This window comes from Dipodomys merriami, unplaced genomic scaffold (assembly GCF_024711535.1).
Source record: "Dipodomys merriami isolate MVZ:Mamm:240054 unplaced genomic scaffold, mDipMer1.0.p SCAF_4, whole genome shotgun sequence".
In the NCBI taxonomy this organism is placed as follows: Eukaryota; Metazoa; Chordata; class Mammalia; order Rodentia; family Heteromyidae; genus Dipodomys; species Dipodomys merriami.
In genome coordinates, this window is record NW_027205603.1 from 26,688,268 (window position 1) to 26,712,144 (window position 23,877).

Consider the following 23,877-nt stretch of genomic DNA (forward strand, 5'->3'; position numbering starts at 1 on the left):
TCTTCCTCCTTCCAAAACTGTTCACTAAATGACAACATTCTCACAGCTGACTTGTTCAATAGCCTAAGCACTTAAGAACCCCCTTAAGATATATGAGTGATTTGGACTAGAAAAGTCCCTGTACTTAGAGAGCTGACAATGTTTGAGCAGAATAAAGGTAAACAAAAAAAAATCATTTTTCTATTAAAGGAGGTCATATGAGAAATAGCAAACACAAATCATGTTAAAAAAAAAAAAGGGGGGGGGGAAACTTGGGCCAGGTGCTGGTGGTGCAGGACCACAGCTCTATTTGGGAGGCAATAGCAGAATTGTGGCTAATAAACTGAAAGAAAAATTCACAAGACCTCATCTTAACTCAAAGGTTGGCACACGATGGGCATTTGATACACAGAAGGCTGAAATCTGGAGGACCAAAGTCCTGGGCCAGTCTAGACAAAAAAGTTTGTGAGACACATCTAACAGAAAATGCTGGATGTAGTAGTACCGGCCTATCACATCAGTTATAGCAGGAAGCATAAATAGAGGGATTATGTTCCAAGCTGGCCAGCATAAAAAGCAAGGCTCTACCTCAAAAATAACTAGAGCAAAAAAGCTGGAGGCATGTTCAAGTGGTACAGTAACTGCCTAGTAAGCATGAAGCCTGAGTTCAAATACCAGCATGAGAGAGAAAGAGAAATGAAGAGGAAGGGAGGGAGGGAGGAAGAAAGGTAAAATGAGCCAACCAAAGATTAAATGAGATGGATTAACAAAAACCCACAGGGGACTCTAGAAGTGTACTTATAAATGATGATACTGACATTTCAGTATCTCCCTGCCAAAGTCAAAGTATGTCAGAGGATTTTTCATTGCATCAGATTATTACTTTCCACATAGTTATGACCATTGAAAGTTATCATAATAAACTCTAATTGTAATGTTTTTTAAAAGTAGGAGGGAGAATTATTCTACTATTAATCTTTCTTTTGGCAAGGAGTATAAGTAGGTAGTCAATGACTACAGCACAATATAATCTATTAAAATAACTCATGTGCCCATGAAATCAACATATATGGCCTCCAAAAGAAGACTTTATGGAAACACTCATACAGTGGCAGTCATTTGATTGTTGTGCTAGGTAAAGTTCTGTGTCGCCGAACAATCAACATATGTCCCTTTATGGACTGGTCTAGAAGAAAGTTAACCTTCTAGTCCAGAAATTTCATAATTCTAATAAAATGAATCTCCCTCCCGATACTCATTTCTTTGTGGGTTTGGGTTTTGTTTTTTTTTTTGGGGGGGGAGGGTTGTTTTCTCTCTCTTTGTGTGTGCAGATTCCATCTCACCCCAGTTAGATTGCCCAACAATTTGAAGTTGAACAACAACAAATGGTGGGGATGTGGAAGAAAAGGAACCCTATTGTACTGTTGGTGGGAATATAAACTAGTACAACAACTCTGGACAACCATCTGGAGGCTCCTCAAAAACCTAAGCATAGATCTTTCATATGATCCAGCCATACTACTCTTGGGCATCTACCCAGAACATAATGAGCCAGGATACTATAAAGACACTTGCACATCCAGTTCACTACTGCACTCTTCACAATAACCAACTTATGTAAACAGCTCAGATGTCCTACAATAGATGTGTGGATCCAAAAAATGTGGTATCTATACAAAAAAGAATTTTACACAGCCATTAGAAAGGATGTCATTTACAGGGAAATGGATAAACTTGGAATGCATCATGTTAAGTGAGGTAAGCCAAGCTCAGAGAGGCAAATAGAGCATGTTTTCTCACATACATGGAAGCTAGATCTAAAATACACTGGGACATAATAACTCTAGGCATTCACACATAGTGAGACCAAAAGAAGATTCCCTTAGAGGAGAAACACAGAACACAAAGGCACAATGCCTATGTGCCTCTGATCTTATCAAATAATAGTTATCAAAATAAAGTTCAGAAAATGGAAATAAGAGATTTAAAAAAAAATAGCTGATAGTATGACCAAAAAGGAATATTGATTAATTCTGAGAGGTAGAGTATATAAAAAGTCAGAAATTATGAACCTTGAGGGTTGTCAACATGTCTCCTTAGTACTCCCACCAAGCCTCTCCTAACCCCCACCTTCCCTGAGTCCTGTATCATCTCTACATTCTTCCTCTAGGAAGGGGGAATAGCTTGTTGTAGGTCTGAATGTATATGAAGTAGCTGGTCACTACAGCTCTGGCACATGCCCCACAATTCATACACGTTGACTGCATTCTGAAGGGAGGATGGCTAGTCCCCGTTATAATGTCTAATTAAATGATGCAGGCCTAAATTTTTCCATCAATTTATTTGCTTGATAATAAAGTTGAACTTTCTTTCAATCCCTAGTCTGATTTCTAAGTCCTGCTCTCAATTAGTAAGAACATGGACAAGGAAATTACTGACCTTCCTCAAACTCCAACCCTACTTTTAATTAAGCAATTATTAAAGACTGCAAACTAAGTTAAGCACTTTACAAACATTACTTCATATAGTTTGTCAAAGACATTTTATTTTTATTTTTCAGTCATGAGACTTGAAATTGCAGCCTGGGCGCCATCCCTGAGCAATTTTGCTCAAGGATAGCATGTTACCATTGAGCCATAGCTCCTCTTCCAGTTTCCTGGTGGTTAATTGGAGATAAAAGTCAGCCCAGGCTGGCTTTGAAACACAATCCTCAGAGCTCAGCCTCCTGAGTTGCTAGGATTACAGGCATGAGTCATCAGTGCTCAGTTTTGTCAAAGTCATTTTAAAGGATCCCAAAGTCATGGGCTGGGAAGGTGGCTCAGTGGTAGAGCGCTTGCCTTGCATGCCTGAGGCCCTGGGTTTGATTCCTCAGCACCACAAAAGCCGGAAGTGGCGCTATGGCTCAAGTGGTAGAGCACTAGCCTTGAACTGAAGAGCTGAGGGACAGTGCCCAGGTCCAGAGTTTAGGCCCCATGACTGGACCCCCACCCCACTCCCCAAAAAAAAGATCCCAAAGTCACATGGCTCACCAGAGGAGAAACAAATGAATATCAAAAACAAAGTTAACTCTCTTTCTAAGGCTACATTCTATGAAATAAAAGCAAATTGAATCAAGAGGTTCTATTTAGTTCATTATTAACAAAACTATGACATATTCCAAACCAATTAATACTGTTCTCTTCTTTCTAAAGGTCTGAATACGCTCAATAAGGTAACTACTTCCTTTTCTTGGTCCTCTACATACTGTCCTCCAACTTCTCTGGAATGTCCTCTCATTGATATGTCTTATGTTTCAGCTACAAATTGGGTGGATCAAATGTGTGACCTTAACACCTCTTCCGTATCTCTCCTCTTATGTAACCTCACTCATTTTCATCCAACTATAACTTAAAGTGATATCCTAATGTTGAGGATTCTCAGTTTATATTTCTATTACGTGGCTGGTTTTTCCCCCCTGACTTAACAGCAGGGCAAAAGGAAATGCCTGCTTTTTTTCCTATTTTCAGAGTCTGTCACATAATCTTCCAAATAGTAATAATGGTACCACCACTCAGTCAGCCACTCTTTTTTTTATTACCCACACTCCTCACAGAGTCTGTTATCTTTCTTCAACCAATTTTATCTCTGTCAGTATCTGCTTGTTACTTGGGTACAAGAAAAGATTTTACACGGTTTGTTACCCCATTTTATTTTTCCAATTAATCCATCTTCCATAGCCTAAACAATTTCTACATGAATATGAGATACACACTGAATCATAATTCTGGTCTAGGAGTAATCAAGCTGTTTTTTTAAGCCTAAAGTTTTGTGGTTTGTTTTTTGTATTTTGTTTTGTTTTTGCTATCTCTGTATGGGAAATGTTTTCATGACATCTTGACGTGGCAAGTTCCCTTATGAGTATTCCAGTTGGAATTCAGAGGTTGCCTCCACAGAAAGGCCTTACCAGTTAAAGCAGATGCTCCTCCCCACAACCACTTATTTTCTTCCACATCACAAACTGTAATTAATAAATGCACTTTTGTTTTATCTGTCCCTTTGGTTTCCATAATGAAAACTTTAAGTGTCTTACATATGATAGGGATTTTATTTTGTTCAATGTGAATAAATCCATATTGAAACCAACTGAATACATGGTTGCAAATTTGATTCATTATATTTCCATAGTCTACTAAATCACCAGCCTGTAAGTTAAGCACTAGGAGTGACAATTCAATCAAGAATTCAGAGCCTACTTACGGAGTCCCACAGAATCTGGTTTGCCATTATCATTCTTACTTGGCTGAACAAGTGGAGCAAATGAAACAGCAAGGATATTTTTACTTTCCCAAGTGTTCTGTCCAGTTCTCATAATCTGTGTTAACTAGAGTGAAAAAAGATTAAGGTATAATTACTTTATAGGCAGAAATTTATGTTGAGGGAAATAGCATTAAGAGGTAAACACCACTTATATTTAAACACCAATTACTTCCATTTAAGATTTATTATAAATTAACAGAAGGAATGAAAAAACTGCCATATAGATGGACACTGGGTATGACCAGGCAAGTGTGCATGTTAGATTTGAAGTTTGATAGCTTCTACAAGTGTCACTATAATTCATACATATAAACAAATGATTCAACTTTCTGTAGAGGTTCAGCCATATGATTATTAACAAAGCCATGTACATGTATTTTTTTTCTTGGCAGTACTGGGCTATGCCCCCAGTCCTTTTTGCTTTAGTTATTCTTCAATTAGTTCTTCAGGCTGGTTTGGACCATGAACCCCCTATTTATGCCTCCCATATAGTTATGGATGAAAGATGTGCAAATTTATTGGTTGAGATGAGATCTCACACATTAATGCCCAAGCTGGCCTTAAACTATGACCTTACTACTTTACTTCCTGAGTAGCTGAGACTGAGCCACCATACCCACCCAACAAAGCCGTATTTTGATAATTATACCAATAATTTACTTTGTACTCTACCACAATGGTAATCAATTAGATGTTAATTATAACCCCAACCTGATATGCATAAAGTCACAAAAAGACTACACCCATAAAAAGTCAAATATCGGAAGTGGTGCTGTGGCTCAAGTGGTAGAGTGCTAGCCTTGAGCTGAAGAGCTGAGGGACAGAGCCCAGGCCCAGAGTTCAAGCCCCATGACCAACAACAATAACAAAAAAGTCAAATACCAATCAAAAATAATTAACTCAGTGTATAGTTTGTCAAGTTCAGTGCCTTTAATTTATATTCTAAAAAACATCTCATTACTGTACTTGATATTTGTATAATTACATAGCAAAATTATTTAGTAAAATGTGAAGGAAATAATACCTTATTTTACTTATTATTAGTGTGTGGGGGAAGGTCCTGGGGCTTCAACTCAGGACCTGGGCACTGCCCCTAAGCTTTTTGCTCGAAGCTAGCACTTTCCCACTTAAGCCACAGCATTGCTTCCGGCTTTTTGGTGGTTAATTGGAGATAAAAATCTCATGAATTTTCTTGCCTGGACTAACTTTGAAATGCAATCCTCAAATCTCAGCTTCTTGAATAGCTAGGAGTACAGGCATGAACCACTCACATCTGGCAAGGAAGTAATATTTTAAATATGTGAAAACAGGAGTTCAAGGACAGCATTAGACAGATTTTAAGGCCTTGTCTCAAAATAAACAATCTAACAAATAAATAAATAACTGAAAATATGTCATTAAAGAAAAAGAAATAGCAACATTTTTCCAAGAACTTTTTTTCTGGTGTTAATAAGGTAGACCAGGTGCCAGTGGCTCATGCCTGTAATCCTAGCTACTCAAGAGGCTGAGAACTGAGGATTGCAGTTCAAAGCCAGCCTGGGCAGGAAGGTCTGTGAGACTTTTATCTCCAATTAACCACCAGAAAACCATAAGTGGCACTGTGGCTCAAGTGGTAGAGCATGAGCCTTGAGCTGAAGAGCTGAGGGACAGCACCTAAGCCAAGTTCAAGTCCCACAACCAACCAAAAACAAACAAAAATAATGTAGGCAAGTCAGTTGCTTACCTTTTACCAAGCATCCTACCAATGAGAAACATCCCAAGCCCTTCCAAGAATGTTTATTATATCATATCTTTATATTCTGCCTTTATGGCAATTGACCAACAATTTGATACAGAGTACAATGCATGGTGATGATGAGATATACTTAGCTACAAATGACATGATGTGACATTAAGAGACTCCTACTAAACATACATAAACTATACAGTTCCCATTCCAGATGTCAGTCATTAAGGATAATCTAACTCTACTATGCAAACTTCAAGATGTTTTAAGTAATTCAAAATGAGGCTATGTGAATATTCTTTAAAATGCATTTTTATAAATGTTAAAGTTAACGTGCTTTTGAAAAGATCTTTCTAAATAATTAATTTCACTTATATATTTATAAACACATTATATGATGGTTTACAATTCCAAAGCAAAGCAAGAAAAGATAAATTTAATAAATCTCATAAAACATTAAAGAATATTTTTGGATGTATTTAGAAAGTACCAAATAAAGTTTGGAAATTTACTTCTTTCATTAATGAAGTTGAACAGCTCAAACTAGGCACAAAGCAGACTTCTTTTCAATATGTTCAGAGAATTGAAGAACACTAGGCCCAAAGCTACTGGTGGAGGTGATCTCATTCAACTTAACACTTTCCAGGTAAGGAAGCTAAGGAACCACTTGCTCAAGGACTCATACAGTGAGGAGCTGATGGCTACTGAGAGCCTGCATCTCAGCTCCATAGGACTGCTTTCATATCTGTTTTGCTTAAGTAATTAATAAGAGTCTGTTTCATGTTTTGGGTTTTATTTCTTTTAGGGCTTCATGCTTTTTCAGCTTGCTTGCTCATACTAGTTTCTACCCTTTAAGCCATACCTCTGGCATGGTTTTTTGCTAGTTATTTTGCAGGTGTAGTCTGATAGACTTTCCTGCCTAGACTATTTCATGGTTTTTCTATACAATTGTCTTCTTTAGAAATTACAAGATGCCTTTTAAATCACTAAATAACAATTTATGTTCTGAAGATAATGGGTTTGTTTCTTATGATACTAAGCAAAAGAACAGTAGAAAGTACCTGATCCTCTATAGGCATAACAAGTATGCCTCCAACTTTTAGTAAGATTTTCATGTAGTTTTCATGGTCTTTCTGGACTCCAGCTCCACAATAAATTCGGTCATACTGATGACTATCAGATGCTATCTGGAGGCAATTACCAACCACAAATGCAGGTTCACAGAACTCAAATCTGCACAAAAAAAACAAATATTTTAGTCACTTAAACAAAAGGCTAAATCAAAAACTTTATACCATAGCCCAGTCCTTAAAATAATGATGCTACTAAAATTATTAAAATCAATTTTAACCATACTTATGATATTCAGCACTAATGAAGTATAGTTTTTGTTCTCAGATACAAGGCACATGTTCTTAAAACTTTAAGCTATTTAAGGCCATACGGAAACCTCAGTAGGGCTTTAAAAAATGAGTACAATAAAATGTCCAACACTAATATAGTGATGCCTCTAAAATGTTAAATGATGAGAATCATGAGCCAACAAATGAGAAAGGGGTTTATTTCCCGTTGTCTTTTCTCCCCTCCCTCCAAAAAAAAAAAAAAAAACCATCATTTGAAGGGGCAGCAGAAATGAGAAAGTCTCATACAAGTACTTATTTCTGGACACTTTTGCAGAGAATTACAGTAGCAGAGCTTTGTCAGAAGAGATACCAGCATGCTGATCATAGTCTTTACAATCACTTAAGATCAGACAGGCTCTTGTATTAACTTTTGGCTGAATAACATTGTAAGACTGGGTCAGAAAACAAAATGAATACTGGTTTTCTTACTGATGCTTGTGCCTCAATTGTCTCCCTATGCAACACAAAGAGATGTGGTTTCAAAGTTCATTCAGACCTCTTGTTCTTGGTTAAAGTATTGGCTCATGGTACAAAAAAATTAGGCTTCTCTAAACTATGTTATTTAAATTTTTGTCTTAAATTCTGACAAACAAAACCAAAAAAGAGGCTAATACATAACATGTAATTAAAACCCCAATGCACACTGCAATCCTTTTAAAGACATGTCATTTTTTAAACTAACTCATAAGCCTTTCAAATTGATTATAGTGGGCATGATCACCTTGCAAAATCACGCTATTTGAGAATGAAAAGCTTTGGCCAAAGCTAGGCATTGATGGCTCATACCTACACAACTCTAGCTACTGAGACGGCTGTGATCTGAGGTTCACAGTTCGAAGCCAGCCTGGGCAGAAAAGTCCAGGAGACTCTTATTTCTAACTGAAAAGAAAAAACAGGAAGGGGAAATATAGCTTTAGTGACAAAAGTGCCAGTCTTGCAAGAAAAAGCTAAAGGACAGCAGCCAAGTCCTGACTTTGAGCCTCAATACCAACAAACAAAAGAAAAAAGAAAAGAAAAGCTTTGTCTACATTGAATTTGAGCCCCTTTGTACCAACTATGTAGAGATAGCCAAAAAATATATTTTAAAGAGAAAAGAAAAGCTTCAGCATGCAGTGAAAAATGACACTGACTTGAATCACAATCAATTTTACCTTTTAAAAATCACATCCTGTAATTAAAAGTGAACACAGGAGGTTTCCACTAAAATTCATTAAAACCCAAGTACATTATGAACACATATTTAAAGAAGAGTCTACCAAAAGTATGCCCCATCCTAATTCTGTATTTCTTTGGTGGAAGGTAGTAGGCAGCTAGGCATGAACAGTATGTACTCTACACTCTCATTTCTATACATTACACTAAGCCAGGCCATGTCATATTATTCCTGCCACTATAGTGGCCACCTCACTGTTTGCATTTTCGGGTCTTTCTTCTATTATTTGCTTCCCACTGAACAGAGAAGTTCAAACTTCAGTCATACCATGTGGGATCTTTGTGATCGGTATGATTTAGATAAAGTGAAAGTGAGTCCCCCAGAGACTAATATACTGGAAGCTTGGTCCCTAGTCTGGCTAGGTTGTGAGATAGTAAAATCTTTACAATGTGGGCCTGAGTGAGAGGTAATTAGATCATGGGGAAACTACTGTCAGAAAGGACTGACCCCATCTTATGGGCTGGTTTAGGAGTCAGGGAGTACATCAGTCATAATTACAAGCAAGGCTGACTCACATTTGGCTTATCCCAAACATGTTGCTTACCACTCTCCAACACACTCCTACCATGCGATGCCAAATCTTTTACCCAGCTCAGATATTCTGTTATAGAAACACAAAACTGACTATGAAAATGACTCCACAATCAAGCTGCTTTCTGACATTTCCTTACTCTGCCTCATCCTGCACATACTATGTTGCAGTCAGTTTGAGTGACTTGCTTCTACTTCCTTACAAGAATGATTACAAAGTACCATTTCCTCTGAGAGAAATGCTCATCCCTCACCTTCTTCCCTTAAGAGACATCTGCTCTCCCTTCTAGATACAATTCAAATAACAGCTTCACAGTCGCCTTTTTTTTTTTTTTTTGGCCAGTCCTGGGGCTTGAACTTAGTGGCCTACTGACCATCCCTGAGGTACTTTTGTTCAAGGCTAGCACTCTGCCACTTGAGCCACAGTGCCACTGCTGGCTTCTTCTGTGTATGTGGTACTGAAGAAGCAATCCCAGGGTTTCATGCATGCTAGGGAAGCACTCTACCATTAAGTCACATACATTCCCAGCTAAGTCTTACTTTTTAAAAACATAAATTTACCTATGCTGGGGTGGGGGGTGACATAATTTCTCTTATACAAGACTATGGCACAATCTCTGCTTATTTTAAATATGCTCAAAACAATTTAAGTAATTAGATACTGTGGGTCACATGGTTTAATAACTATTGAGTTTTAAATAAACTTTTTGAAGAAATATTTGAAGTACTGGAGATGTAGTTCAGTGGTAGAGTGCTTACCTAGTGAGTGTACAACCCTGGGTTGCATACTCAACACAGTTAAAAACAACAGCAAGAAAACAGAACTTCTCAAAAAGTTCTATGTAAAAATATTTATTATCAGTCTTATAATTGCTATGATGAATGTGAGCAGGAAATTTAATAATCAAATAATTTAAACCCAGTGGTACTCAATAGAAACTATGTGGAAAATAAACTATACAACTTGCAGGTGGGGACAAGGGAAAAAACTAGGAGTGAAGGAAGGGGTGACATTGTCCAAAAAGAAATGTACTCATTACCTGATTTATGTAACTGTAATACCTCTGAATATTACCTTTATAATTACAGTATTGTTTTAATTTAAAGTTAACGTTTGATGATCTTTATATAATTGTTTTATTTATTTATTTACTTATTTATTTTTTGGTCATCGTGGGACCTGAACTCTGGGCTTGGGCACTGTCCCTCAGCTCTTCAGCTCAAGGCTAGCGCTCTACCACTTGAGCTACAGGGCCACTTCCAGTCTTTTCTGTTTATGTGGTGCTGAGAAATTGAACGCAGGGCCTCATGCATGCAAAGCAAGCACTTTACCACTGAGCCACCTTCCCAGCCCCTCTGTTTTTTGTAATCAGATTTAAAAGAAAAAGTAACCATGTCATGTTTTACTTAATTTCAATAAATTAAACATATTACAATCTCGGCATATAAATAAACTAAAACCATCATGAATAGTATGTTTTTTATTCTATTCTTATTCCAAGCCTCTAATTAGGTTTTCAAAATCCAGAATATTTCACTTTGAGCTTGTGGTTAGTAACTATTCTATTAAACTATACAGGCTTTGAGGACAGTGCGAAACTTTTGATGATTTTATCATCAAATCTGTTAAGTCAATTCAAAAATGTATTTAGACTTTTTGTTTGCTTGCAGTGCTGAGTATTGTACTTGGAGCTTCCCTACTGTGATCTACCACTTGAGGTTTACCCAAAGCCCTTGTTAACTTTGCCTAGGCTGGTCGATAGGCTTTCTCTGCCTCTGTACCTTCGATTATAGGCATGCTCCATCATCCATCTTATTTAGTTTTAAAAACTTCCTACTGGATAAAAATATACAGCAGCTTACAGAAAAAGGAAAATATCATTACAAGGTGATGTATTTAGTGATATTTAATATATTATCATCACAATAAAATAAATTAGAAAAAACATAGTGCCTGACTAAAAATCGAACACATGCAGGTTACCTAATAATAGGAACTGCCTAGTTTCTACAGTCAGATACTATTTACTGGGCATCAGCGGTGAGTTGAGTGCTAACCAGGAATACAATGGAAAATGCTCATGTCTATAAGCCAGATGGAGGTATAAAGTACAATTTGCAAAAAAAAAAAAAAAGTGCAATTTACAACTGTGATAAATGCTTTGATGTAAAGACATATAATTCCTTAAGATTGAGAACCAAAGGGTACTGAAAGCCTTGGGGATCATTGGAATATTCTCTAAGAAATTACAAGTTGTGACAGCAAGCTAAGACAACACAATCTAGAGCCATACTATCCAAGATGGCACATGCTAGTCCCATAGGGAGATTGAGCTGTTAAAATAGGACTAGACCAAAGTGAGCTAAGCTGTGCTCTAAGTATAAAATTCACGTAAGTTTTCAAAGATTTAGTATAAAATATGTAAAATATCTCAATAATTTTTTAATGTCAAAACTATGTAATAGCAAGAATGACTAAAGCATACCTGGGATTCTAAACCCAATAAAAGTGTTTACCATACTAAGGTGAGTTACCAACCTCCCAAACCACTTCTTCACCATCAATCTCCTGACAGAAGCATATTCTCCTATGCCTGCAGCCTTGTTCTTTAATGCCCTTTGAACTTTCTTAGTCTCTATCTCTATATGTCCTAAATATTTTTGTGATATCACCAACCCAAGGGACAGATATAAGTTTCTTCCCTTTGGAGACCTCCATGATTTTTTTATCAGTTCAAGTAACAGTTTCACTGAAGGGAAATACTGAAAACTACTCTTTCATTTATTATATGTAGCTAGATGCTTCCAGGACTCTCTCCTTAATACATACTACACTCCTTCTTAATCATATTCCTGGTGTTTCTGCTGGATAGTTCTTCTGAATCTAATTTTATCCTTATCACCTGTTTATGGTCCTCAAAAGATTCATTAAGTCAGTGAACCACAAAAGAAGCAAACATTGTCTCAACTTTCCTGTGTATCAATTTTGAATATGAATATGAACCCAAGTTTGGCAAGTAAAATACAATAATCAAGATAAAATCTCAAAGCTGGAAAGCAAATTTTCCTACACTTAAAGTTACAGGAAAAGCATGTCTATGGCACTCTCTATAGTAACATGATGGTTCTTGTTTTACCAAACTGGCTACTACAAGAACTGCAGCTTCAAGATTGGAGGCATGGCTCTATCGTTAGAGTACCACACATCAAGCAACTTGGTACTTACCAAGTTCAAGTCCTAGTCTTGCACATACACACAAAAAAAACCCACAAAAGAAACACACACACAAATGTACTCATTACCTGACTTATGTAACTGTAACCCCTCTGTATATCACCTTTGTAACAATTTTTAAAACTTTAAAAAAAGAACTGTAACTTTGTATTATAAAATACATTATTTGCACTCCAACATACTAAAAAAAAGCAAAATTCAAATTGTAAAAATAAACTCTTGGCTTTAAAAAATAAATCACCACATACACAGAAGAAAAGCCAAAAGTGGTGTTGTGGCTCAGGAGTAAAGTGCTAGCCTTGAGCTTGACAGCGCCCAGGTCCTGAGTTCAAGCCTCAAGACTGGCCAAAAATCAATCAATCAATTGTCACATGATCAAAGATCTCAAATTAAACAAATTTAGTATTATAGAAAATAATCTGAGCCAGGCTCCAGTGGCTCTCACCTGGAATCCTAGCTACTCAGGAGGCTGAGATCTGAGAATCAAGGTTCAAAGCCAGCCCTGGCACGAAAGTCTGTGAGACTCTTATCTCCAATAAACCACTAGAAAACCAGAAGTGGCACTGTGGCTTCCAAGTAGTAGAGCACTGGCCTTGAGCTGAAGAGCTCAGGGATCCAGGTCCTCCAACAACAACAACAACAACAAAAAAGAATTTAAATAATTTGAATGTTTTCCCTTAACATGACAATCTAAGAAAGAATACCTCAAACTGAAGTGTTACAATCACTACAGAGCAAAATAAAATCCTTCAATAAATAATTTCTACTAATACAAATGAATTATATATTTCTCACAAATGCATATAGCCTTTTAAAAACTTATTTTGTGCAGTACTGGGGATTCAGCCGAAAGCCTCAAGTTTGCTGCCAAGAATTTTACCCCTGGAGACAAGCCATAAGTACATAAATACATAGTCTTTTCACTTTCATTTTACAAATTAATTTAAGAAAACACTTGAAAAGATTACTTGAATTTAAGACTATAATCTAAGAGGAACGGAGTACTTATAGCTATGAAAATTATAAAAATTGAAGATTACATGTAAAACTGGGAGAAAATACTGGCACTAAAAAAAATATATTGAAAATAGCCTTATGCCACATATACTACCAAAACAAAATACTACCAATCTGGAAATGTAAGAAAAATGTCTATCAAGAGCCTCGCCTCATTGGAGATTATTTATTACACTTTTAGCTGTAGCTTAATTTTCTACCTACAATATGTGAATCTTCCACAGTTATTTAAGAAAAAAGCCTTCAGATTGCAAAGACACATTTTTTTAATATTTATTTATTTATTGGCCAGAATAGGGGCTTGAACTCAGGGCCTGAGCTTCTTTTGCCCAAGGCTAGCATTTTACCACATAAGCTATAGCACCATTTCTAGCTTTTTCTCAAGTTTATGTGGTTCTAAGGAATCAAACCCAGGGCTTCATGCACGCTAGGCAAGCACTCTACCACTAAGTCACATTTCCTGCCCCCAAAATACATTTTTTAAAAACCAATAAATGGATTATAAACTTTAAAATATATAGACAGACAGACAGTCAGACAGATAAAGACAGATAAATAGATACATAAATATATAGAGTATATAGGTATATTTTTGAAAATACTAAGTGTTTTATATTCTGATACTTGTACTATGCCTTATTTTTATAACAACATTTAATATAAGTTAGTTTATAACAATCAAATGACTAAAACTCTACTCTCAAAATGCTTCTGAGCTGGGTACTGGTGGCTCATACCTATAATCCTAGCTACTCAGGAGGCTAAGACCTAAGGATGCAGTTCAAAGCCAGCTCAGGCAAGAAAAGTCCATGAGACTCTTATTTCTAATTAATAACCAAAAAGCCAGAAGTGGAGCTGTGGCTTAGTGGTAGAGTACTAGCTCTGAGCAAAAAAAATTCAGAGGCAGAGCCCAAGCCCCAAGTTCAAGCCTAGTACCTACACAGAAAGAAATGAAAAGAGAAGAGAAAAACCGAAAACAAAAGAGAAGAGAGAGACAACATTTTTCTTCCTTAGGTATTGAGTATCTTGACTTTCAACACTCCTACAAATAAAAGACATTTTCAACCGCAATTTCAAATACAATTTTTTAATAATTTGTTTAAGATGATAGCATTAAAATAACCAGAAAGTCTGGTTATAAAATGATACTATAATATTTATAAAAGTACACAGGTAAATTAAGTTAAAATAGTGAAAAGGAAGTCTGAATTTTTTTTTCACATAAACCATACATTAAATGAAACCGAGAACAATAAAAGGATTTTAAAAATACCAAAATTGTAACATGTTCAGAATGGTTCATGTGTTCTCTCCCAAGCTTTTATACTAGAAGTAAGAAGTTCACTAAAATTTTATGTTGTAAGTAAAATTAGAAATTTGTTAAGAAAAATTCTCAGAACAAAAAAATCCAATCCTGAAATGTGTATAATAATCACTCATCTATTGATTTAACCTGGCAAAACAATGACTATACACTTTTTAAGATGCATATGCAGACACACTTACTATAAAATGTATACTGAAAAATCACAGAGCACATAGACATCTTGGTTTAGAACATGAACACTTGCCCAAAGACCAGGACTCTAAGCACTTACCTTAGCAGTTTTCTTTACTGGTGTATGTTGGACTATCTTCATCTGGAGATGGACAGGTGATTTCGTTCACAGCAGGAACCTTGCCAACTTGCCCATATAATTCTTTTGATAAGCTGCTAGGAGATCAGGGTGACCTAGCCTTGCCCTGTAGCTTCCCTCTTAGACGGATAGTCTAGGTCTAGGAGCTGACTGAGAGTAGAAAAAACAACATTCCCCTTCAATACACTGTGAAGTGGGGGCTAACAATTTGCACACCTAGTTTATCAGGTGCCACAGGAAACTGTCATTGAAATTTTAGACAATTATTCCAATGGAATAAAGAAATTTCAAGGACATGGGAAAAAAAATCCTACCTTGTTCTCATACCTCATCCGTAACAACCTGCTAAATCACAAAAGCTTATCTTTTAAAAAGCATTTTGTTAAAAATATATATTTGTACTATAACTATTTTGTTTAAACAACACAAAACTTTGTATCTTTCTTTTACGGGGAAAACCAAGGGAAATATGGAACTCTTGATCTCCAAGTACTTATACCATTCATATATCCTATTGAATTAAAATGAAGACTTTACCTTTTCAAGTGTTTTCCCTTCCAACTGCATCAAAATCATCTCAAAATAATTCAAGCATTATTCAAAGCAGTGTTGAGAGTAAATACAGTGATTCTTCATGTAGTAAAGCATTAGAGAAATTGTTGGATCAAAAGCAATGTCTAAATATATTATAGGAAATGTGACAGGTAAGCCATATGACAGTAAACCTTTGTATGCTTGAATAATTACTTCTTCTAAATGTGTTTATAGTGATTAGATTTTCCCAGGCCATTTCTAATGGATGTTAATATACATTAACTGACAGGTCTGATGATTATTTTTCAAGGTTGTCAGTACCAACATTTGAATGTTTGCCATGATTTTTAAATGTGTTTATGAGCTGGGAATATGAGTCTGTGGTTGAATTGCATACCTTACCATGAGGTAATGGGTCCACTCTCCAGGATTGTCAAAACAAACAAACAAAACCAGAACAGAACAAAAACAACCAGTGGCTCAGAGACTTGAGGATCCTGGTTTGAAGCCAGCTAGGGCAAAAAGTCCATAGATTTAAAAGCCACAAGGGTGGAGCTGTAGCTCAAGTGGTAAAGCACCAGCATTGAGTTTTTGAAAAAGCTAAGGGACAGGGTATAGACCCTGAGTTCAAGTCCCAGCACCAGCACACACATACAAAAAAAAATCTGCTCATAACATGTACTATTTTTTGTAAAATTACTCTTAAGTATTAATGTCAAAACATACAAATTTCTGAAAACTAGTATTAAATGTATAATAAGACATATATAGTAAAACTTTCAAATTTTTTGAATTACTCTAATGACAAAAGTCATTAGAAGCATTTAACTTCCAAATGGATATCACATGAGGATATAAATCCATAACCTAAGTGGTGCTGTGGCTCAAAGTGATAGAGCTCGCCAGGCACTGGTGGCTATTACCTGTAATCCTAGCTACTCAGGAGACTGTGATCTGAGGATCATGGTTCAAAGCCAGGCCAAGCAGGAAAGTCTGCTGTGAAACTCGTTATCTCCAATTAACCACCAGAAAACCCAAAGTGGCACAGTGGTTCAAAGTGGCAGAGTGCTAGCCTTGAGCAAAAAGAGCTCAGGGACAGTGCCCAGGCCCTGAGTTCAAGGCCTCCCCCCCCCCCAAAAAAAGTGGAAGAGTCTAGCCTTGAGCAAAAAAAGCTCAGGGACAGCACAAAGATCCTGAGGTCAAATCCTACAACTGACAAAAATAAGTAAATAAAATTAGGATACTAGCTATCAACTATATGTGTGTGGGGGGGGGGGTGTAGATAGATAGGTATAGATATAGGTATAGGTACAGGTATAGGTGTAGGTGTATATAGATATAGATAGATGAGGCATGCATTGCCTCCCTAACTTATCCTCATCCCCAATAAAAACTCAAGCTGCCAAGCTAGTTACAGGTGTAATTCTAGTTACTCAAGAGGCTGAGATCTGAAGATCCCAGTTCAAAGACAACCAGGCAGGAATCTGTATGTGACTGTTACCTCCAATTAATCACTATAAAAGCCGAAAGTGGAGCTGTGTCTCAAGTGGTAGAGTGCTAGCCTTGAGCAAAAAAGCTCGGGGACAGTGTCCAGGCCTCAGGATCAGCACCCCCCTCCCTAAAAAAAGGAAAAAAAAAAAAAAAACACCTCATGCTACCATCATTAACAATAGGTGTGTTCTTTCATATAGCACTGTACTATATTTAACTCTATTAACAGCCTTCCATGATTCTAATCTAAAGGAAATGATAAATATTAAAATATTCCTTCAAATTTTCTAACTAGAGCTAAATTGATAGGCTGTAAGTCATTGTGAACAGTTTATTATTAGGAAGAACTATAATAAATCAAGATTTAAATTTTCAGAGCCAAACCTGAACAAAAAAAGAAAATCTACTGGTCCAGCCTCATTATCTAACCTTCAGTTTTCCCCTTGGGAAAATGTAAATGTAAATAGCATCTTTAGGATTGTGAATAAATGTTCAGAATGAAAGAGTAGATTATGCATAGCAGGAATTGTTTCCTATCATCCAACTACTGTTTTTATTATTCAGTTCATGATTCTTTTATGTGTCAACTATATGGGGAAAATGGTTGTCTATGCATGTGAAATGATATTCAGACTACAGTGCACTTGGTTACTTATAATGCAGCATTTCCAAAATCGTAACCACAATCACCCTGGAAAAGAGGTGATAGGATCTACTGACCTGTCCTTACAAGGACAGGGCACTCTGAATTTTGACTTGTGAGGAGCCAAATCAACGGCATACATGTTTTTGTACTAAGTACAGACACATAGTTACAAATAAATGTTTTTCTATTTACAAACTCCTTTCCCAAATACCCACAGAGTAAAAATTTATCATTCAGGTTCAATTCAAGTAACTAGAGAGATAATTTTGTTTACCTACATGCACACACAATACATATAATTTGGGCTTCCCAACCTCCTCCTAACTCACACACACAAAAAAAAAACCTCAAAACCCTCAGCGAATAAGCTACAGACATGTTTAGACCAGAATGAGCTTTTTAAAAGGATATTTTAGATCTTGTTTGTGAAGAATTTTAGTTTGCTTTTGGTTTTGTGTTTATAAATCAAATTTTCCTGGAATACCCTTCCACGTCCACTCATTTCCTTGGTAACTAGGGCCATCTTTTCCCTACAAAGGATGAATCAGTATGCAATCTCTTAGCCCAAGAAGCTAGCCCAAGTAACTTAAGAGATCTGGCCAAATGCAGAAAATACTGCCAATATATATTTTTTAACCTTGAATTCAGGAGGTTTATAAAAGGAAATTTCAGTTAATTCGGGAATATCACAGCTTTCAGAAATAATTCATACAACAAAACTTCACGTTTTTCCATCTCCAAGTACAATAAATTCAGAGCAGCCACTCCAAATTTGCTGAGATAGAACTAAGAAAACTGACAAGTATCTATATTATAAAGATTCTTTTATCAAGAGAAGAAACACTATGTTTTAGACAAATGACCCAAACTATGTACATAAAAACATACATTTATATTTATTTTTTCAGAGATCATGTTACATTATATATTCAATAATGATTAGTTTATGAATTCCTCACCACCATATTTTTAAGAGGGTTCACTCTGATCTCCAATAGATGTAAGAAAACCTCTTGTGCAGTTTAAATCATGATAATACTTTTGAAATGGACTGGTTAAAAAGGGTGAATAAGATCAGAAGAGTGGTAGGCTTTACCAACTTATTCTTCTATCTTAAACGTAATAAAATATAATCAAATATTAAGAACTATACAATTAGCAATTCATTTTCCTGTTACTTAAATATAATGAAGGGGATTTTTTGTATTTTGCACATCTTTAAACTGAAAATAAGTAGAAACATGATTCCCAAACATCAAGAAAAATTGTAAATGAATCATCAAAATACAAGTGTGGCAAGGTAGAAGTAGCTTCCTAGTACCTATCTTAGGTACTAGGAAGGTGGAAATGGCTAGGATCACAGTTCAAGACCAACATGAACAGAATGTTAAGGAGATCTCTTATTAACTAATAGCTGTGTTTGGTAGTACACCCCTGTCATTCTAGGTACAGTAGTAAGAGTAAGTAGGAGTACTGAGGTTCAAAGCTGGCCCAGGAAAAAAAGATCCTAGAGCAAAAGGTCTGGGGAGGTGGCTCAAGTGCCTGCTGAGCAGGCATGAGGTCCTGATTTCAAACCCTACTAATGCCAAAAATGTAAAACTAAACTAAAATGTAAAAATTAAATGTAAAGTGTAAACAATAAAACATAAGAAAAACAGGAAGAAAAATATTACCTTTATAATTTCTATTACCAAAACTAATTAACTTTGATTACTTAACTTCAAACCATGCATTACTTCATACAAGATTAAACATTTTCCTAGCACCTATTCTTTGCATACAGGACCCAATTATAAATAACAAAAAAAAAGCCAGTATTATTTCAGATCATTCCTTGAAAATCAGGATAATAAAAATTCCTCAATTATCTTTTTCAGACTGGCTTATTAATGTAAGATTCTTTTTGAAAAACAAGTTGTAACCCTTCAGAAGTTGTTATAATGTCTGAATAAATATTATAAAGTAACACGTTTATTGAAAATTACAGAGCTTGGGAGCTGGTGACTCATGCCTGTAATCCTACCTACTCAGGAGGCTGAGATCTGAGGATCATGGTTCAAAGCCAGCCTGAGCAGGAAAGTCCCTGAGATTCTTATCTCCAATTAACCACCAGAAAACCGGAAAGTGGCTCTGTGGCTCAAGTGGTAGAGTGCTCACCTTGAGCTGAGGAGCTCAGGGGCAGCGCCCAGGCCCAGAGTTCAAGCCCCACAACCAACCAAAAAAAAAAGATACAAAGGAACATTTAGATCAGTCACACCATTACACTTTATGAATTATCACTTTAGAATTTAAAAAAAAAAACCTAGATCCGTAGTAAACTTAACCCCAGAAATACAAACCTAGAAATTTAATCATTTTGCAATTACATGAAGCCAATTAAAATGTTTATTAGTGAATATTAAATTGTACAAAGTGAAGGGCTTTAACAGAATATTTATGTACATAATCCATTTTGATCCTATATGCCCTAGTAAATGTTTTAGTAAAATGAATGTAGTGTTTTAAAGTTATGTGTTGTAATATTTAAAATTATATTAAGGTAGAAATGCTTCAAATCATGATATATTTTACTGTTTCTTAGAACTACACTTACTCGTCAGTAATAAACTTGAATAGCTGTTTCAATGATTAAAAGTTGATCCTTGAATGTGTTCTGCCTAACTTTTGACCCAAAACTGAATTGTCTGTATCTTTACATATTAAAACATGAAATGTACTAGTAACTAAAATATAGCACTTTACAATAAACCTTAAAGCATTTACTTTTATTATTCTTCTTTCATATTTTCAAGATGCAAATGTTCTCAAAAACCTTTATGTACATATTAAATGTCAACATCAAAGGATATATTTCACAGAATGCAATGAATTCAACAAAATTCTAAAGATTATATAAAACGTAATTATATACCATGCTAGTAATTTTAAATCAGAGAAATAAGAATACAAAAGGCTACTAAAATGAATTCAAATTTCTTATCAAATAACTTCAGCTAAATTTCTCTTTCCCTGGCAATAAATACGAATCTGTACAATATGCAACTGAAGGCTGATTAAAAATTAAGTTGTTTTTTTTTTTTTTTTGGTCGGTGTGGGGCTTGAACTCTGGGCCTGGGTGCTCTCCCTGCACTCTTCAGCTCAAGGCTAGTGCTCCACCACTTGAACCACAGTGCCACTTCCAGCTTTTTCTATTTATGTGGTGCTGAGGAATCAAACCCAGGGCCTTATGTATGTGAGGCAAGCACTCTTCCACTAGGCCACCTTCCCAGCCCTAAGTTTTTTTTGTTTTTGTTTTTGTTTTTTCATAAAGACAGCTATAAACAAGGAGGCTGATCAGCATATTGATGCAGAAAATTTAAGTGACTTACTTAAACCTAATGAATTAATTACAGCCAAATATAAAAATCATTCTCGCTACTAAGAAGAACCTAGAGGACTGCAAGTAGAAGCCACTTCATACAGATAAGTCTATGCAACTCCATCTCCAATTAACTAACAAAATGCCAGATTAGAGGCATGGCTCTAATGCACGAGAACAAAATCTGGGCAAGAGAGTAAAGCCATAAATTCAAGCCTCAGTACCAACACAAAAAAATAAAAAATAAAAAATAAAATCAAGAGCATTTGCTAACTCCCCAAGTTTGTTAGTAACCCAGTTACAATCACACTTATGTAGGTAAAAGTCCTCATGTTGGCTCTAAATACTATTGTAGAAAGCTGCAGGATATGTTTTCTGTTCTTTACCTGCTTCCAGTGCCACTTACCAGAGAACTGATACAACCTCACAAAAGCAGAAAGAAATAAAAGTGCAAAGTGAAGGAAGAGGGGCACATAAAGAAAAAGGAAAACACACTCCCCTGAAGAGAGTCACAATTCTCTCTTGACATCCTCAGGCCAGTTTTCGCTGGAGGAAAGCCTCCAATTTTAGTCTAGATGTTAATTTCTCACACTGATAATCATGGCCAGGAAGAAGAGAGGGACCTACTCCCAACCAGCAAGCAGGAAACCTGAACACTTCTGCAATTAAACCAATCACATAAAGCGATTGTCTTCTAAGTTCGTGTTTCCTGTCTTTTTAAGGGCTATGAAAATATAACAATCTATGCAAAAAAAAGAGATATCAATGTTCAACTGACTTTATATAATTTCACAGTTTTTTGACTTTTCTGTCTTGTGCTTCCATGATATTATCAAGGTAAAATTTTAGTGGATACAATACCTAATCAACCATCCTTACTAGGCAAGACAAAAGACTTCTAAGGAGAAGTATGAGCTCAAAGCTTTCTCATTTTGTAAACAAGTTTCTCAAATGTAATCCCACCATGAGGTATACTCATGTATTTCTATGATAATTTCTTCTGGATATTGGACAAAGTAACTGAATGTTTTAAAGAAAGTCATTTATATGCTGATATGCAAATTTTGGTACAAATAAAGACGGTAGAACTTACTATTCAAAACTTTTTAAACCAGTTTTAGAGAACACTATGGTCCTGATCATCTTTGTTTTATCTTGAAAAACAAAACACATACTTAATGAATTAAACATCACTAATAAAATGATAGTAGCAAAATACTACCAAATAAAGGTTATTCATTTATAATTTGCTATAGAGTTGCATGGAATAAAAACAGTAGCATATAATGTCTCCTCATTTCTTTCTCATTTTATAGCATATGGATTTTTGGTGCATGCAATTGAGTAAACCAATAATAAACTAATAGTGTTCAGGAACAGACATATTGCTCATTATCTATTTTACATTCAAACTAAAACTACAGGTAAGAGTACTTACTTATCAAAGCTATCACTATTTTTGATGAAGCTCTCCAACTTTTCCTTGGCATATTCCACCACATCTGAATGAAGCTCAATCCCATGATTTATTCCAAAAGGACCTGCAATTGTAGTAGCATTTTTATGAAAATATTAATAATATGCCCATATCGGAACTTTTCTAATTTCTGATCATTTATCTAACAAAGGAGCTATGAAAGAAGGCTAGAAATATGCAAATACCTGAGAGCCAGACTTTAAAGTTGAATAACCTATTTATATTTCTTCAATGTTAAGGAAGAAAAAAAATTGAGAAAGATGAGAGCAATGGAAGAGGTGACATTTTTCAAGATGCAAAGTACTCATAATGTGGCTTGTACAAATGAAATACCTTTCTACAACTATTTAAAAATTTTTAAAGGAAAGCTTCACTGCATTTTCTGTCAAAAATATTATTTTTAATCCTTCTGCAAAGGATGCTTTTTCTGAAAGGATATTATTGCTAAACTTGATATAGAATCACTTCCACATAATCTGCATGGTTTTAAGTTCATTACCATTATTCTTTAAATCATTTACTCAAAATTTATGTTTTTTTTTCCTGTCCTGGTCCTGGGGCTTGAACTCAGGACCTGAGTGTTGTCCCTTATTTTTTTGCACAAGGCTGGTGTTTTACCACTTGAATCATAGTTCCACTTCCAGGTGTTAGCTGTTTAACTGGACGTAAGGGTCTCATAAGTTTCTTGCCTGGGCTGGCTACACTTATATTCAGATCTCTGCCACCAGAGTATCTAGGATTACAGATGTGAACCATTAACCCCTGGCAAAATTTGGTAATTCTAGGGGCCTGAACAATAGACTGACATCTTAAAAGCATTCTGACTCCAGATATGTAATACTAAACTCCTTCAGGGTCAAGACCATATTTGTGCATTTTGGAGCTTCCTGTGTCTAGCAGAATGTAGTTACTAGACACTGACTACAGAGCAAGAGCTTAGAATTCATCTCCTTTCTCCCATGGTGTTTCATTTTATATAAGGTCACTGACAGAATTACCTCTTAAGACAAGGGCAAGGGGACTTGTCTCAGCTCCCTTCCCCAACCACTAGCTGGTTTTGCCCTAGTGCTTTCCCCACCCTGGCACCTGCTCACTGAGAATATAAAGCCTCACCATTTCCTAAGGCAACTTACTGTATATCCTGTCTCTCCATGATACATACACATGAAAGTACCACACCAGCACATCTGGTTTTACTAGAATCCTTTTCAGCTTCTGAAACTGAGCCAAGCAGGTTTCTGACTCAACATTTTTGTTTTATTGTAAGTTGTGTTTTCCATATCTTTAGAAAATAATAATAATAATAATAATAATAATAATCAGAGCTATCCTCT

The 23,877-nt window shown here is 35.8% G+C and overlaps 1 protein-coding gene across 3 annotated transcripts in view; it reads right to left on the minus strand.

Moving 5' to 3' along the window:
- Pcmtd1 (protein-L-isoaspartate (D-aspartate) O-methyltransferase domain containing 1) overlaps window positions 1-23,877 on the minus strand; it is a 92,457-nt gene that overhangs the window by 4,751 nt on the left and 63,829 nt on the right. For all 3 annotated transcript variants that reach the window (XM_069990701.1, XM_069990702.1, XM_069990703.1), the window contains 3 exons: window positions 22,505-22,607; window positions 7,063-7,234; window positions 4,216-4,339 (listed from right to left, as the gene is read on the minus strand). In XM_069990701.1, coding sequence (XP_069846802.1) covers window positions 4,216-4,339; window positions 7,063-7,234; window positions 22,505-22,607 — 399 coding nt within the window. The remainder of the gene's footprint in view (window positions 1-4,215; window positions 4,340-7,062; window positions 7,235-22,504; window positions 22,608-23,877) is intronic.